Source organism: Cyanistes caeruleus, chromosome 7 (assembly GCF_971803275.1).
Source record: "Cyanistes caeruleus chromosome 7, bCyaCae1.hap1.1, whole genome shotgun sequence".
Taxonomy (NCBI): domain Eukaryota; kingdom Metazoa; phylum Chordata; class Aves; order Passeriformes; family Paridae; genus Cyanistes; species Cyanistes caeruleus.
The window spans coordinates 15,868,728-15,883,700 of NC_141707.1; the positions used below are offsets into that span (position 1 = coordinate 15,868,728).

Here is a 14,973-nt window from a genome sequence, read left to right on the forward strand (position 1 = left end):
TTCTGGAAATGTTCTAGTTCATCTCTCCCCAGCTTCAAGGAGGCTCAGCTGGAGCATGCCATGTTTCATTAGCTTTGGAAAATCTCCAAGCATGGGCACTCCATGGTCCCTCTGTGCAGCCTGTTCCAGCATCTGACCACCTTCACAGTGAAAGAGGTTTTTTTTCCCTATGTTTAAATGAAATTTCTTGTATTTCAGGTTGGATTTGATACATTTCACCATGAGAAGAGCCTGATGCTGGCAAACTCTTCAGCAGGTGACACTAAACATGCATGGAAGTCACTAAGAGTGCATGTCAGCAGCAGTGTGCCTGTATTATGAAGAGCAAAATCAGCATTGTATTGCACTGTATTAAGGAAATCTGGAGGAAATTCTTCATCCACTATTTTTATCTTCTTCTGCAGAAGATGAACTACAGGACAATCCCATGGAAGACTTTAGTTACTCCATCCTTACAGTATGTCATGCTGCTGGGAGGTAGCTTAAGATCTGCACAGCAAAACACACATTTCCTCCTCTTTCCTTACAATGCCATGAAGTAAAATAATCCTTGCTCAAGGCTGAAATCATGCCTAGTGATGCAAGTGGAATTTCCCCTCAATATGCCTTGTGTCTCAGAACACAGCTCTAATGGAGAAAACCTTCCATTAACAAATCATCACTGCAGCTACATGTGTGAATAAATATACTAACTGGAACACTGTTGTGGCAACATATAATCCTGCCAGCTCTGCCCTCTCCTGATCATAACTGGAAAAGCAGCACATTACACACGTGATTAGCAAAGCTAAGTGTCCTTAAGGACTCATCAAAAGACACTTCCCATGTGACACTGTCCCCAGGTTGCAAAGACATTCAAATATCATTATAGATATACATCAACATGACCATGGTATATACTCCACCTATTAAAAACGGGAACTAAATATCAATCAAGCTTCCTAAGGAAGGCAGGTGCTGATTGATACTGGGAATCTCAAGGAATAAAAAAGAAGAAAGAAGAGACAAGTAGAGAAAAGCAGTAGTCAGGAAATAACACTCTAAGCCACTGCCAAGGGTACATACGAGAGCAGGTGCACAGCATCAGCGTGCTGCTTGATGTAGTGCTGCCGGTACTTGGAGAAATCGTGGAGCATCTGCAGAGGGTCAGGGTGAATATTAATGCGATCTCTGTCTGTCCAAGTCTCCACAGCAACGAGAACCACCCTGGTGTTCAGCTGTTCCTTGTATATCTGAGGGCAGAGACAGGACAGGCACAGGAGTAGAACACTGGGTCAAACATGCACAGTTAGCCAGTAAGAATAAAGCGGAAGGACAAGAGGGATAAAGCAGGAGGAAAACATGGGGAAACAGTTAGCTGGTAATGCCTTGCTTTTTCTAAAAGCTGATATTCTGATCAACTTAAATTTTATGTTTTAGAAGGAAAAAGAACAACCCTTGTTGCTCTCTCTTTTTTTTTTTTTTAGCTACTCCATTTTCTTTAAAATTCTCATGGCAAATAACTTTGCCACTGAGTTCTACAGAAAACCTGTGCAAAAATCAGGAAAGAAGAAATGTAAAGGTACACTGGATGATCTTAAAGAAAAAGAAAAGTGACCTCAAAGAGTAGCCAAAGACAATTTTAAAGTTGAGATTAAATAATTTCTCAGTTTTCCAATAAATCTGAATTTTAATTAATGCTTGATTACCATTTATATAGTATGATCACTTAATTTTCACATTGCTTTCATGGAATTAAGGAAAAATATTGATTTTTCTATAAATTTTCTGTAGCAATAGACAAGGAAACAACAATCATATATATATATAAATGAGATAGGGACCAACTAAACTCAGTTTTGTCCAAGACCTTTGAAGGAAAAGAGTATTAGCATGCTTCAGTCTCGAGGAGATAGGCTAAGAATATACACAGAAAATTATTTATAACATGAGAAAACACAATGAAATTAAACTGCCTGAAATGACATGGGATGGGTCAATAAAGATTTTACTTCTGTTTGCTGAGAGAAAAACCTCTATTTCCTGAAGCAAACAGCAACAAAAGAATGGAAGAGGGAGCAGAGAACCTGAAGGCCTCTGAATGCCAATATCCTTTTCCCAACAATAAATCCCTAAGAAATACAGCCCACACCCTATGGACACAAGGGAATAACAAGGCAGAAAATCCTGCTCTTTTTCATGCTTTACTTAAAGAAAAAGCCACTAAGATGTCATTTTGTAAGATCTCTATGAAGGGACTGAATTCTACACAAGAATGAAGCTTGATGTTTCTGCATACACACAGATAAAAATGGAAAAAAAACCAGACATAATAGAGAAAGAAAATATGGATGAAATAACTTTTGTTAAAATGCAGAAGAAAGAAATAATTATCAGATGAGGAAAAAATAAAGATGCCACCTTTTCTTTGGGTCTGTCTAACATAAATTGCAGAAATATTACAATTATTTACATTTTTATCTTCCCTAGTTAACTTTTCTTTAAGGCAATTGGCATTTTGAGATCATTACAGACAAATATTCCAAAACACTTCTAGTATTTCATGTAATGTAAATATATACACCTAAATTTTCAATATATATCCAGTATACTTTATGGGTAAGAGCAAATACTGCATTGTTTCTTCTGAGCCAAACAAACTGTTGACAATGTTTTGCAATGAATCATATCACACAGTTCCACTGGTATCAATAATGTCACATAGAAAAGGAACTCAGAGTCAGAATTTGGTAGCCTTTGTAATCATTCCTACTAGAAAACCTACCTGTTTTCACTACAGACAGAACTCTAAAACATGTGTGATCATTATATGTGTATCAAAAAGAGGAAAATAAACACCAAATTAATTTTACTACAAATATTACTTTTATTTTATATGCTGTATGCAAAATTGTTTTCAATTTAGCACAGATACAAGTATGGTATCTCTGTCAGTTCACCCATGTGTAATGTACTACAGTGGCATTTTGTTTGTTTTTAAGCTATAAATAGAGGTTTATAAAGCAGATTTTTTTACTCAATCACTTTTCCTCCCAATAGATATATGTATCCCTTACGAGCTATACTTGCAGTTTCAATCACTTGTAGTTAGATTCCTTTCATAAATCTAAATTTGATTAAATCTCATTCTTAATTGGTGACAGATACTGAAATCACCCCTGCCAAGGGCAAACTGACAGTTGCAAGCTTTAAGAAAAATGCCACAGATAATCTGGAAGTTTCTTATACATTCATCCCAGGCTATTCTTTTGCAGAGGAACTAGAAGGGCACTTTAATGTGCAATTGAAATTTGGTATCTGAAAAAAATAACATTTTTAATGCAATGCTGAAGTAGAAGTCAGTGAATCAGTTTTCAGAAGAAACATTGATACTTACAGCATCTACAAGGTTTACCACAGACTTTGCAAAATTGTTTGTGTATGCAGTTGAAGAACGGTGCCTTTTGAACTAGAAGAAGAGAAAGTAGAACACAGTGAGAACTTAAATATTTATTAATTCTTTATTTTTACAGCATGAAAGTAAAATTAATATTTTAAGAAAGAGTAAGGGAAAAACTAAAAAAACTTTTCAGATCACAGCCTATATCTCATATTCAAGAATCCCTGGAAGATAAAGGAAGCTATGCATGTTATGCAGCCTTTCCCAACTGTAAAAGGAGCATTTAACCACAAGAAATAGCATGTTTAGAATCAAAGTTCAAATAATTGGTTCAAATAACCAAAAATTACAGGTAAATATGTACATAAACATGAACTCAAAATTGAGAGGATGCATTACCATTAAAACTGCTTAACCTGATGATTTACATATCAGACTGTAGTAACCACATTCCAGCACTTTAATTATAAGACATGAAGCATTATCCTGTGCAAAGGCCTCCTTTTCCACAATAGCACAACAGTTTTGTGGCATGTAGCAGCAGTTATAGGAAAAGGCAAAATGGAAGAGGGAGCACATGGTAAAAGTAAATATGTGTCTGAACACAAAAAGAGTTAAGCTGAATATCTTAAATTCTAACTTCAATTTTTTTTTATTTTTATAGACCTAGATGAGCTGTATTACAAGTTCTGCTTCATAATATCTGTGCTTGTCATCACAAAGCTTTCATGTCTTTCCTCTTCCTGCCCCCTTCTGTTCCAAGTCAAATTTTTTAAAGATGCAGCTATGGTATCTAAACATGAACACATATGACTTTCAAGAAACTGTAAGATTATAAACTGATATTACATTACACACTATGATTTACAGGTAGGAAAAAAAGGTATTCAAAATTTCATAGAAAATGAATGTGAAATTGCTTAGAACAGGGGAAAAAACCTTTATCAAAAAACTTACTAATTCCAACTACCTGATAAAAGCAACAAGTCTCATTGCCTCACAGTGTTCCACGAAAGTGTCAGTTATTCTCTCTATGAAACACAGTACTTTTTTAAGTAAGAGGCCTTGGAAGAAGACACTTTGCTGCAGGGGAAACCTGCCCTCTCCTGGTAAGCAGAAAACCTTGAAAGTACATTTAGTGATCTCTCAGACTGGCAGGCTGTGACTCCTAACTGTGAACACTAACCTAAGTCTATTCATTTTATTCTTTGAAAAAAATGATTATTTGCTTCTAAGTCACTGATAACTATGAAGCAAAAAATCTAGTGGTCTAAAGTTCTAACAAATAAAGTGTGAGAGGAGAAAACAACGTCTGTAATAAGTGTAGTGAACACCTTCATGCATGTTTGAAATACAAGAAGCCAGGGGAAAGAGACAGACATACGAATATTTTCTCTTCATAAGGAACACCAAGCATAGACATCAAACAAAACAACAAAATGGCCATAACTTCAGTTACTGTGCCCTACTGCTAAATAACCGACACCTGAACACTCTTCAAGGAGTTTCCTACCAGGTGGCTTTACAAAGAAAAACAGCTCAAGAAATTTCTCTTTTACTTTTTCCACCCATTCAAATTCCCTCCACAGTGCTAAATTAAACCAGATAAAACATAGTTTATGTTTTCCCAGACCACTTCTATGATTTATTAGAGAGGGGAGGGTACATTATCCATCTATTCAGCACTGGAACAAGTATGAATTACTGCATCCTGTTCTGATATCTTCTATTTCCTGCACTTAAATATCATCCTTCAGTGTTGACAACAGAGCCCACAACTCCACAAAGCACTGGGAAACTTGCAGCAGGGTGAGAGACATAAAAAGCTCTTTACTTGCAAACAAAGTAAGTATAAACTAATGTATCAGCAGAATTTGATTTTTAAAAAAAGAAGTCTTGCTAACAACAAATGTCACAGTCTGACTTTTTCCAGTTATCCCTCAAGACAAAAAGGGGGAAAAGTTGGGCTTTCCACCCTCCATGCATTTTTTTAATGACAAACACTTTCTGAATCAAACAAACAACTTACCTTGCACTCCATTATCACTCATATTTATAAATATGGAATAACCATGAAGAACAATCAGAGTTTTGTCTACATGTTTTGCTGCATTAAAATTTAGATTAGTAAAACTAAACTCAAAGTAACAAATTCTGACCTCTCTCTATATAACTTCAAAGACAGGATGTAATTTTAGAACATTTAGTGTGTTTGTTCTGGACAAAAATGTTTTGTTGTTTTACTTTGTTGGTCATGGGCATATTAATTTATCCATATGATACCAAACTGCTCCAGATTCACTTTAAATATATAATTGCCCCAGAAAATCTTAGGTAATATTAAGCTTCATTAGGTATTATGGCCTATAGTGCGTCTTACAGCACAAATATTAACAGCTGCTGATAAATAAAATCCTGGGCCTTTCAAAAGCAGTTAATGCAGCACAGTGCTGTACATTAGCCTACAAATGGAAGATAAATCAGTCACCAAAAGGAAGATTACCACTGAGTTGATATACTTACCATTTTGTGGTCATTGACTATCATGAGTTCCAGATATTTCATTTCTTCAAAGACACCACGAGATAACTGACAAATCAAAGAAATACTTTGAGAAATCATGAAGATGTAGTGATTTTCAAAAATAACTGCAGCTGATTTTTATTATATATAAATATTAAATATATATTGTTTAGGGTATGTAAACCAGTAAACAACTGGATGAGAAATACAAGTAGGGTAAAGAATCATAGCTCCAGTAACTCAGAGAATCTGAACCACATCACTAAGAAAGTTCAGGGTCTACTCTTTTTGCTTCAGTGCAGATAACACCACTGCTTCCCTCCTCCTTTCATTAAGTACTACCCACCACAGATTTAATGAGGAAGGAGACTGCTAAATACATAAGCACCTTCAAAAATATGGCGTGAATTGTGCAACCCAGTGAAGAAATACAGAATAATTTCCTTTAACTCAATTATTCCCCTAACTGATACATACGCATGTGAAGATCATGAGGACTGCCCATAATTGGAAGATAATGTTCTCCCAGTAACCCAGTTCTAGGTGTCCTCATTTGGATTTTTGATTTAATCATGCTACTTAATGAGCCAAGAGACTATAAAATCAGATATCTACAAAGTAGCAAGAGTTCATTCAAAATTCTTTATTCTCAAGCAGACAAAAAAAATTTCTGAAGTTCCACTACTGAATTTCAATTTAACTGATGCATAACACTGCTGTCACTTAAGAATGTTTATCAACTTTCTTCCAAATTTTCTACTTTTGAAGAAAAGTCTTGTTTTCTCATTTGGTAACTGTATTATGTGACAATATTAAGCTTCTAAAAATACTTGTTTCCTAAAGCCTATGTTCTCTTGACATTAAAAATTACAGAAATTAGTGAGTTTGGGTTTATAAATGGTCTTAACTTAGGGTTACACTTCTACTTACTGCTCTCTTTCTTCTCCTTCTCCTCAGCCACTGCAGTTCAGACAGAAATGGCCATTCAGAACTAGAGTCAGTCTCTGTAAAAATTACAATTTAAAAATTTCACGGCATTATTTTAAACTACTTATGCACACTGTCCAAACCAAAAGTAGCTTAAGATCACCAAAATTAGAACCACCCTTGCTATTCAAAAGCTTATTTTTAAAAAGATGTAAAATATATAAAAACCTCAAATAATTCAGAAATCTTAAAGCATGCAAGAGAGGAGAAGAAATTATAACCTGAGCTTAGAATATACATTTTCTTCCACCTCATTGCCTCAGTAACATTAATATCGCTGATTAAATCCAGTGATTTTCAGAGGAAAGCTAAATACAGGTCTGTGGATGAAAATCTTACAGCTGGCTTTTGAAAAATCTATATTCCATTGCAATAATTGTGAAGAAAAGGCAGATAAATATAGATTTTAAGATTTTCTATATAATCAGCAATTTTAGAAACACTGCTAACCTACTATTTAAATTTTCCAATTTATATGTACAATTATTTCCAATATTTAAAATAAGCAAAAACATACCGAGGTCCTGCAACTGCTTGGAAGCTTGTGTTCCGTAAGTTCTTTGGATGATATGTGGCCTACTTTTACTTTCCTAAAAATAAAAATACGTGAAATTTTCTTCTAATTAATAACATCAAATGAAAGATGTGGCACTTCTTTCAGTATTTATAATTTTTATTATTTTTTCTATAAAATGCAAACAACTATAGTACTAGTTTGGGATAGTACTAAATTGAAGCAATCTATTTACAATCCTGAGCAAATCATAGAGCCTCTCTGCTTCAGCAAATTGACCAATCTACAAAAAAAGCCAAACCAAACTGTCACAGATATCTTTGAGATTACCTTAAAAAGTCCTTCAAAAGCCTTAGCATCAGAGAATAAAGATCCCTTACCCTAATAAATCAAACTAGAATATCTGCATCTGGTTGAAATCTTCCTTCCATAGATGAAAAGCAACTAATACTATTTATGAAAAAAAATCCTATCTAATCGTAGCAAATTGCAAGAAACCAGTCGATATACTATCCTTAAGAGGACCCTTTCACCTCTTTTAGCGGTGTATTCCACACTTTAAAGGGACAAGAATTTTAATGTGTATTTTCTTTAGAAGTCTGACATACCCCAAATTATCACATTTGAGTATCTACTCTAGAAAACAACTCCTTTCTTCCGTAACACCTCCTCTGCAGAGCCTGCCAAAACAAGTGATTCTTCTCAAAGGGTAGGTTGCTACTGTTCTGTAACTTCCCTAAGAAATACAGAGCACACTGAAGGGGAATACCACATATATTTGTTAGATTTTGGGGGGAAGGAGGGGGAGTTTTATATAATATCTGCTGTAGTTAAGATTAATCAAGCTGAATAAAGTACATGCTGAAGGCTGTGTTCAAGATATTTCTCTCACATACTACAATTTAGAAATGAGCCCCTGAAAGCTCTCTGTAACCTGTATTATTTTCAGTAGTTTTGAGAAAATTATGCATCTCATCTGTTTTCTTATTTAGAGTTCAACTTGAAACTTTGAGTTGGGAAATGTTATTTCACTTTTGGTAACCAAAATTTTTACTCCACTCACAATTTTTACTGAAATACCCCTCAGAGAAATATCCTGGTTTCCTTTGTTCACCCAAGTAACAAAATAAGTTTAGTCAAATTTTCTTCTTCCTCATATAAACATAATCTCCATGAATTTACTGCATCTGTGTTGTCTGTTTTTAGACTTGCAACCTTTATGAACATGTGTTACATCACAGACACACAGCATGTACTGCTGTTCCTGGGGAGACTGATTCCTTTACAAGTAATATTTTCCTACGTCTCTGAAGTTTCATTTATAGCCCAATAATTGACTGTCCAAATGATACTGAGTCCTCTGAATGTTGATCCAGTTTTTTGACAGTATTAGCCAATGATTTTGCAGACCTTTAATCAGACTATCATTTCAGCTTCCCAGTCACTAAAACATGTCAGTTCTGCAGCCTTAATTATTTGTCACATACTAGACATATACTGCCATATACATACTAGGGCGAGACAAACTTGAGAACTGTGGCACAGCATCTGCAATACATCCTACAGACCAAGCAGGATAAAAACCTTAAGAATTCTCTGTCTCAATGTTGCAAAATCATTTCACTGAAAATCACTCAAATACTTGAATCATTCAGAAGTTAGAAATATACCTGGTTTTACTATTGTCTGTGAAATTATGTCAGCTGTATTAACAGCTAACGTTTTAGAAACTGTTGTACATATTACAAACAAAAAAAATAATAGCAAAATACTTGCATAAAGGCAGTCCTATATGCTGGCTCAGCATAATCTTATCTTTGAATATGCTGGATCACAATAATTTAAGCTATACAATGATCACTGACTTAAGACATACAAAGTTTAAGATACCTAGATGAAATTATCTACTTAATTGTGCTTTTTTGTGCAATCATGGCAGGCCAAGAGCAATCTGATGCAACTATTTAGAGAGGAATGTATAAATGAGTTCCAGAGATCCTTTCAATGAATTTATAAACACTTTAGTTCAAGTACTAGAGCAAATTGATGAAATTTTTGATAGTCCATAACCATGTGCTATGGGAAACAGTTTTATTTCTCTGTTACCAGCATCTAAATGACCAACAGCAAGTAGGGAAAAAAAGATTAAAGGAAAGCAGAGAAAAGTCATAGATAAAACTACGTATTTGCCACCTTAAACAAATTCAAATCAAGTGTTTTAAAATACTGTTCATTTTCATGAGTGCATGAGACCTATCACTCATTGATTTATTCTAATACTTTGATTTGCTATTTCTTGAGCACTCTCCTGAATCAAATAAATTAGACAAAAAGAAACTTACTGCAGTGTGGGTCAGATCCATTGGTTCTATCAAGTACAAATAACTACTATCTTCAAACATGCCACTAGAACATGGAGAATAAAGAGTGATATTTAGGATTACAAAGCAATCGGTTTGACTCCAGGATATGAATTTTGATATGACAAAACCAAACTTAGGGCTGAAAAACTGACCAATATTAAATATATATTTATTACTACCACATGTAGCTAAAGCCAAGATTGGGGGATTTTTAAGATACCTGGCACATTTTAATGGACTAACACTAAATGTAATGGCAATGCAGTGATAAAGTACCAAAAGGGATAAAGATATGACCTTGGAAAAGGGAAGTCCTAAGACACCACTGAGCACGCAAAATACAATCAACAGCTGAGTTGCACTTAGCAGTAACTAATGCTAATTTCTTGCATTTTTTCCTTGTACAATCTAACAAAAAGATCCATTTTTCTATGACAGAATCCTACATGAACACTGAGCATGCAAACTGCTGAAATATAATTCTTGTTTATCCTTTACCATAGTAAGTCATCTGGGGAAATATTTACTGCAGTTACTGTATTCAAAAGTTTCATGAGACAGCATCAAAACACTAATTCTAATGATACTAATAAAAAAGTTCAAAACATCAAAAAAATTTTGAGCCTGTAGTGTTTCAGTTCCTCCCATATTAAGATACAATATATAAGAATAATAATTAGTTATAGCCTTGTTTAAAAAATGAGAACATGCACTTACTGAAGTCCATTACAAGTTGAAAGAGCAACTTTGGAATCCTTCACACCTCTGATATTTCCATGGTAGTAGCAATGTTCTCCCCCCTAATAATTTTTAAAAACAATCACACACACAAAATTATCTTGATTTAATGTCTGTTGCTTAAAATCAGTGCCAAAAAAAAAAAAAAATCTAACAGTAACAATATACATTTACCTCATTATGTACTTGTCTTTACTGTGTATCAGCAATAAGCTTAGGTAAACTAAAAATAAAAAGTATCCTCAAAAAATTTTATTAAAAATCCTGAAGTGAGGTTGTCTCTCAGCAATTGTTTGTAAAACCTGCTATTCATCATAAAAATATTTTTTAATTCTTGTGTCATGTCATCCAAACTCCAACATGCACATTAAACCCATTCTTTATGCAATTATCGTAACTTGAGACGGTACAAGAATGCAAACACTTTGTCTATGTCAGTATTATTTCCATTTTGCATCTTACTTAATGAGTTATTCAGATTCTGATTGAAATTCCTTACATGTTATTGTGTATAATTAAATCAAAGTACTTCACAGAAAGTAATCATTGTGTGTTTACCCTTCCATCAGTAAGAATGCATAAAACATGCTTTTTAACAGCTAGATTTGATTATGTTTCTCAAAGTTTTTCGAGATTTTTTTTTCTTTAAAAATGATCATCTGAGTAAAGAAATTGCTGTTTGTTCTTCAGTCATTTTTGTAATTAATTACCTCTTTCTAGAAAATACAGTACTTCTCATTGAGATCTCATTTCTTTAGATCCATATCAGGAAACAAAACAACCTTTTACTTAGGCCTAAAAAGTACTACAAGACACTACAAAAGACAGGACACAGTCGTTATTTGACCTCCTACACAAATTGTGTTGGGTTTTGGGGTCTTTTTATTATCTGTAATGACGCCTTTTACAGATTAACATGACCTCAGGAGCTCTATTAGTGCTTCTAAATAAAGCAATTCAGAAAACATCCCCTAGGAAGTTTGGATCAAGTTACTGCAGCATGCAAAGGTACCCTATTTGCTGAATCTGAAGTTCTAATATAATTTTCCAGTCAGATTCATGATTCAGCAACCGCAGTGCTCAATGCTAGTGCTGCAGCTGACAATTGCATGAGCTTGTCTAAATGCCAGAGGGAATTGTTTTCTTGCATCATTTAGCATTTTTGCCCATTCTGCAGAATATTGTGTCTTAATGGAACAACTTCCTTTGTATGTAACACGAAACTATTTTTCTTCTTCAGCAGAAGAAAACAAAACAGTATATTTCAGTAGCTACATTGCAATGGGATTGTTTCATTCTGCCCTAATCTGCCATATCTTATTTTGAGAGTCTCTACAGAAAGGGCAAAATAATAAACCAGACATCTAATATTTGGGCAAACAACAGTCCAGACCTTCTGAAGACATGAATACAAACAGAATGCTTGCTTGCCTCCACTCTAAATACAGACATAATTCACACATAATAAGTTTGCAAGAAATACTTGGCATTTCTACCAAATACAAAAAAAATACTGCAAATGTAGTTTATAACCTTCCTAGGAACCTTCCAGTCCTCATTTTGTTACTACAAACAAATGAAAAGACTGATCTGGCTCCCTTAGGGCTGAACTACCTTGCAGAACTTTAATCTGGCTTTGGATCAATAGCCTATGGCACTGAATTCAATTTGGGAACTAGTCTAACAAACAAAATTAATTGGATGTCTAACAATATGCTGATTTTGTAATAGCTCCAGAGGTCAAATTTTCAGTTAAATTTTTCATTTTCTATTTCATGACTGTATAATTCTTGCAAACAAAAGTCACTGGAAGACTTCTGGGTTTGTTTAAATGTCTTACATTACCATTTTTCTTTCTCCTTGCACTTGTGCTAAGGACATATAAATAATTAATGAAGACTAATCTGACAGTGACTTCAACCCCTCCACTTCCTATATTTCACATGATGTAATTACCCTGGCAGTAATGGATAATCTTCACTACTACCACCTACAAATGCCTACTCCTCACCACAAAACACAGCTTGCCTCTTTTGTACAATTCCTCTTGTATTACTGAGATATCCGTACAAGATGAGATCACAGTTATCTTCTATGTGTGGAAAAACATGTCCAAAGTTTTTAAGTTTCACAAAACTTTTTTTTTTAAAACATTTTATTGGCATTGTTCCATCCAGAAGACAACTTAAGAACATGATACCTTAGAAAATTTTGGTTTTCCATCTTCATAGTGAATCTCCACATAATTGGAAGATAATAAGTCACTGTCAAAGAAAGGATAAATAAAGATGAGAAAAATCTGAGTACTCTTTCTATTGCTATGGATAGGTTTGGAGGGTTTTGTTAGCATTTTCAAATAATTTTTATTTTCCTTGCACATTAGTTTTAAAAAAAACAAAACAAGCCATTTGTGTTCAGTAAATTGTTTGATGGTACACTGGAAGTCAGAGTGCGGTAAAGAAGGCGGAATTCCATTCTGTAATCCCCTGTATTTTAGTTTTACAGTTAGATTAGCAGCCTTCTAAATATGCAAAAAAAAATTATGCCCCTTGGCTTTAAAGCTTTCCTTGCTGATAGTAAATGTATTTTAGTTCATCACCGTTTTCAAACAGGTCTTACATTTTATCTAAAAGTGTATGTTAGGCTGAAAATACACCACTGTTATGAAGACAAAAGTGTATAATCACTTTCACAAAGTGCAAATAGTTGGGTTTTTTTCCAAAAGCAGTAATGTGCCTTAAAAGAAAACACACAATGCAGAACCCAAAACCACATTCCATACTACCCTTTTTCTTACTTACACTTTTTATTTCAGATATCTTTCTCATTCTTATTTTCTTCCTAACTCTGGCAAGAAAATTTCTGAAGCATCATAAAAATTTTCCATAATGTGTAATTTACAGTTCTTTTTTTTTTTTTTTCAACTAAGCTTAGCCAGCCTGTACACATCCTGCAATAACCTCAGTGCCCCATTCACATCTCACCCTGTTACAATCAGGGTTGCAGCAAAATGCCCAGGGAGAGCAAAGCAATTAAAGATGTTAACTGGCCCCACCAAACATGCAAGATAAGCATTTTACTTAATGTCATCCAGAATTCCTAGCATTTTGAAGCCTCTAATGTACACTTCCAACTAAAAAAAAAAAAGAGAAAAATTTAAAAAAATCATTAAAGGCTCTGATACTGGTACATATATCAAAACAAAAATACCATGGCTACAAACAAAAACCATCATTATGGAAGTCTGGTGTGGCAAAATAGCTCTGATGGGAATTTGTGACTAAAAACAGCCTTTGATAATGGGTATTTCAAATTAAGATTAGGCTATTAGCAATCCTGATAACACTTCAACTCCGGGACTCCTGGCTCAACAAATCAATTCTTCATGCCATATTTATCAGGCACTGCTCCCATTAGACAGCATCCTGCAGAAGTCAGTTACCAGTGGTTCTCTTAGAAGTCCTCTCTCATGAAACTGACACAAGGCACTCTGGGCCTGCAAAACCAATGCTAATACCCCTGAAAAATTGCTGAAGTCTAATAATTTGCCTTAAACATCACTGTGAAAGGCATTATTAAAAATATATTTTTTTAAAGTGCAGATTTAAAAATAAATTCACTGGCATGAAATAATTAAAATTTTCTCTATTTGTGTCATAGTAAGCTATAAACTTTCTACAGAAAATACAAATGCTGTATAAATAGTGAATCTTCCTAGAGTGTAGTATTCTTGGATTTTGGTTGAGCTTCTATCGTAACCCAGTTGGTTCCCTCATCTGGCAACTTTTTCCATTCCTTAGCTTCTTGTTACTTCCAACTGCTAAAGAATTCTCAGTTTGGGTAGTGTCCAAATACCGGGTCACACGGGATATCCAATATGGAATACTTATGATGGAATACTCCTATATGTATATACAGAAATATTAGAAGTACAAAGCAGGGATGCAGACAGTTTTCCAGTAGACTACACTTTTCTTATCACTGACTTTCCAACATGTATGGGGTCAGTGTGGCAAGATTTTGGTAGTGGAGGGGACTATAGGAATGGCTCTCTGAGAAACTATTAGGAGCTTCCCCCATGTCTAACAGAGCTGGTACCAGCCAGCTCCAAGATGGATCTTTGGGATCTGCAGGACACAAGGCACATCAATAAAATTCTCCTTGCTGAAGGAATCTCCTCCAAAGAAAATTAAGGCCTGCTGTTGGTGATACACTTCCCAAATGTCAGGCTATAAACAAAATGCAACTTTAATTTGTGAAGCACCCTTTTGGCAAATGTAACACAGTATCCACCACCTAGAAGCTGGAGTAGAAAATCTTTTATAAGACTTTTGAATTTCAAAAAATTGTTTCTCATGTGAGGCTGGACTGGAGTGTTTATCACCAGTTTCTGATCATTATTATGTTTTTAAGCTTGCCACATATAACCATCAAGGTCATGCAAGGGCATGCTTCTCTTAACATTTCCC

At 34.5% G+C, this 14,973-nt stretch overlaps 1 protein-coding gene across 13 annotated transcripts in view; it reads right to left on the minus strand.

Moving 5' to 3' along the window:
• ADAM23 (ADAM metallopeptidase domain 23) overlaps positions 1 to 14,973 on the minus strand; it is a 67,208-nt gene that overhangs the window by 33,688 nt on the left and 18,547 nt on the right. For all 13 annotated transcript variants that reach the window (XR_015289152.1, XM_086897319.1, XM_086897328.1 and 10 more), the window contains 8 exons: positions 12,705 to 12,768; positions 10,484 to 10,566; positions 9,746 to 9,809; positions 7,407 to 7,479; positions 6,833 to 6,906; positions 5,903 to 5,968; positions 3,377 to 3,448; positions 1,066 to 1,232 (listed from right to left, as the gene is read on the minus strand). Coding sequence is in view for 12 of the 13 variants with exons in the window: in XM_086897319.1 (XP_086753445.1) it covers positions 1,066 to 1,232; positions 3,377 to 3,448; positions 5,903 to 5,968; positions 6,833 to 6,906; positions 7,407 to 7,479; positions 9,746 to 9,809; positions 10,484 to 10,566; positions 12,705 to 12,768 (663 nt within the window). In the remaining variant the exon portion in view is untranslated. The remainder of the gene's footprint in view (positions 1 to 1,065; positions 1,233 to 3,376; positions 3,449 to 5,902; positions 5,969 to 6,832; positions 6,907 to 7,406; positions 7,480 to 9,745; positions 9,810 to 10,483; positions 10,567 to 12,704; positions 12,769 to 14,973) is intronic.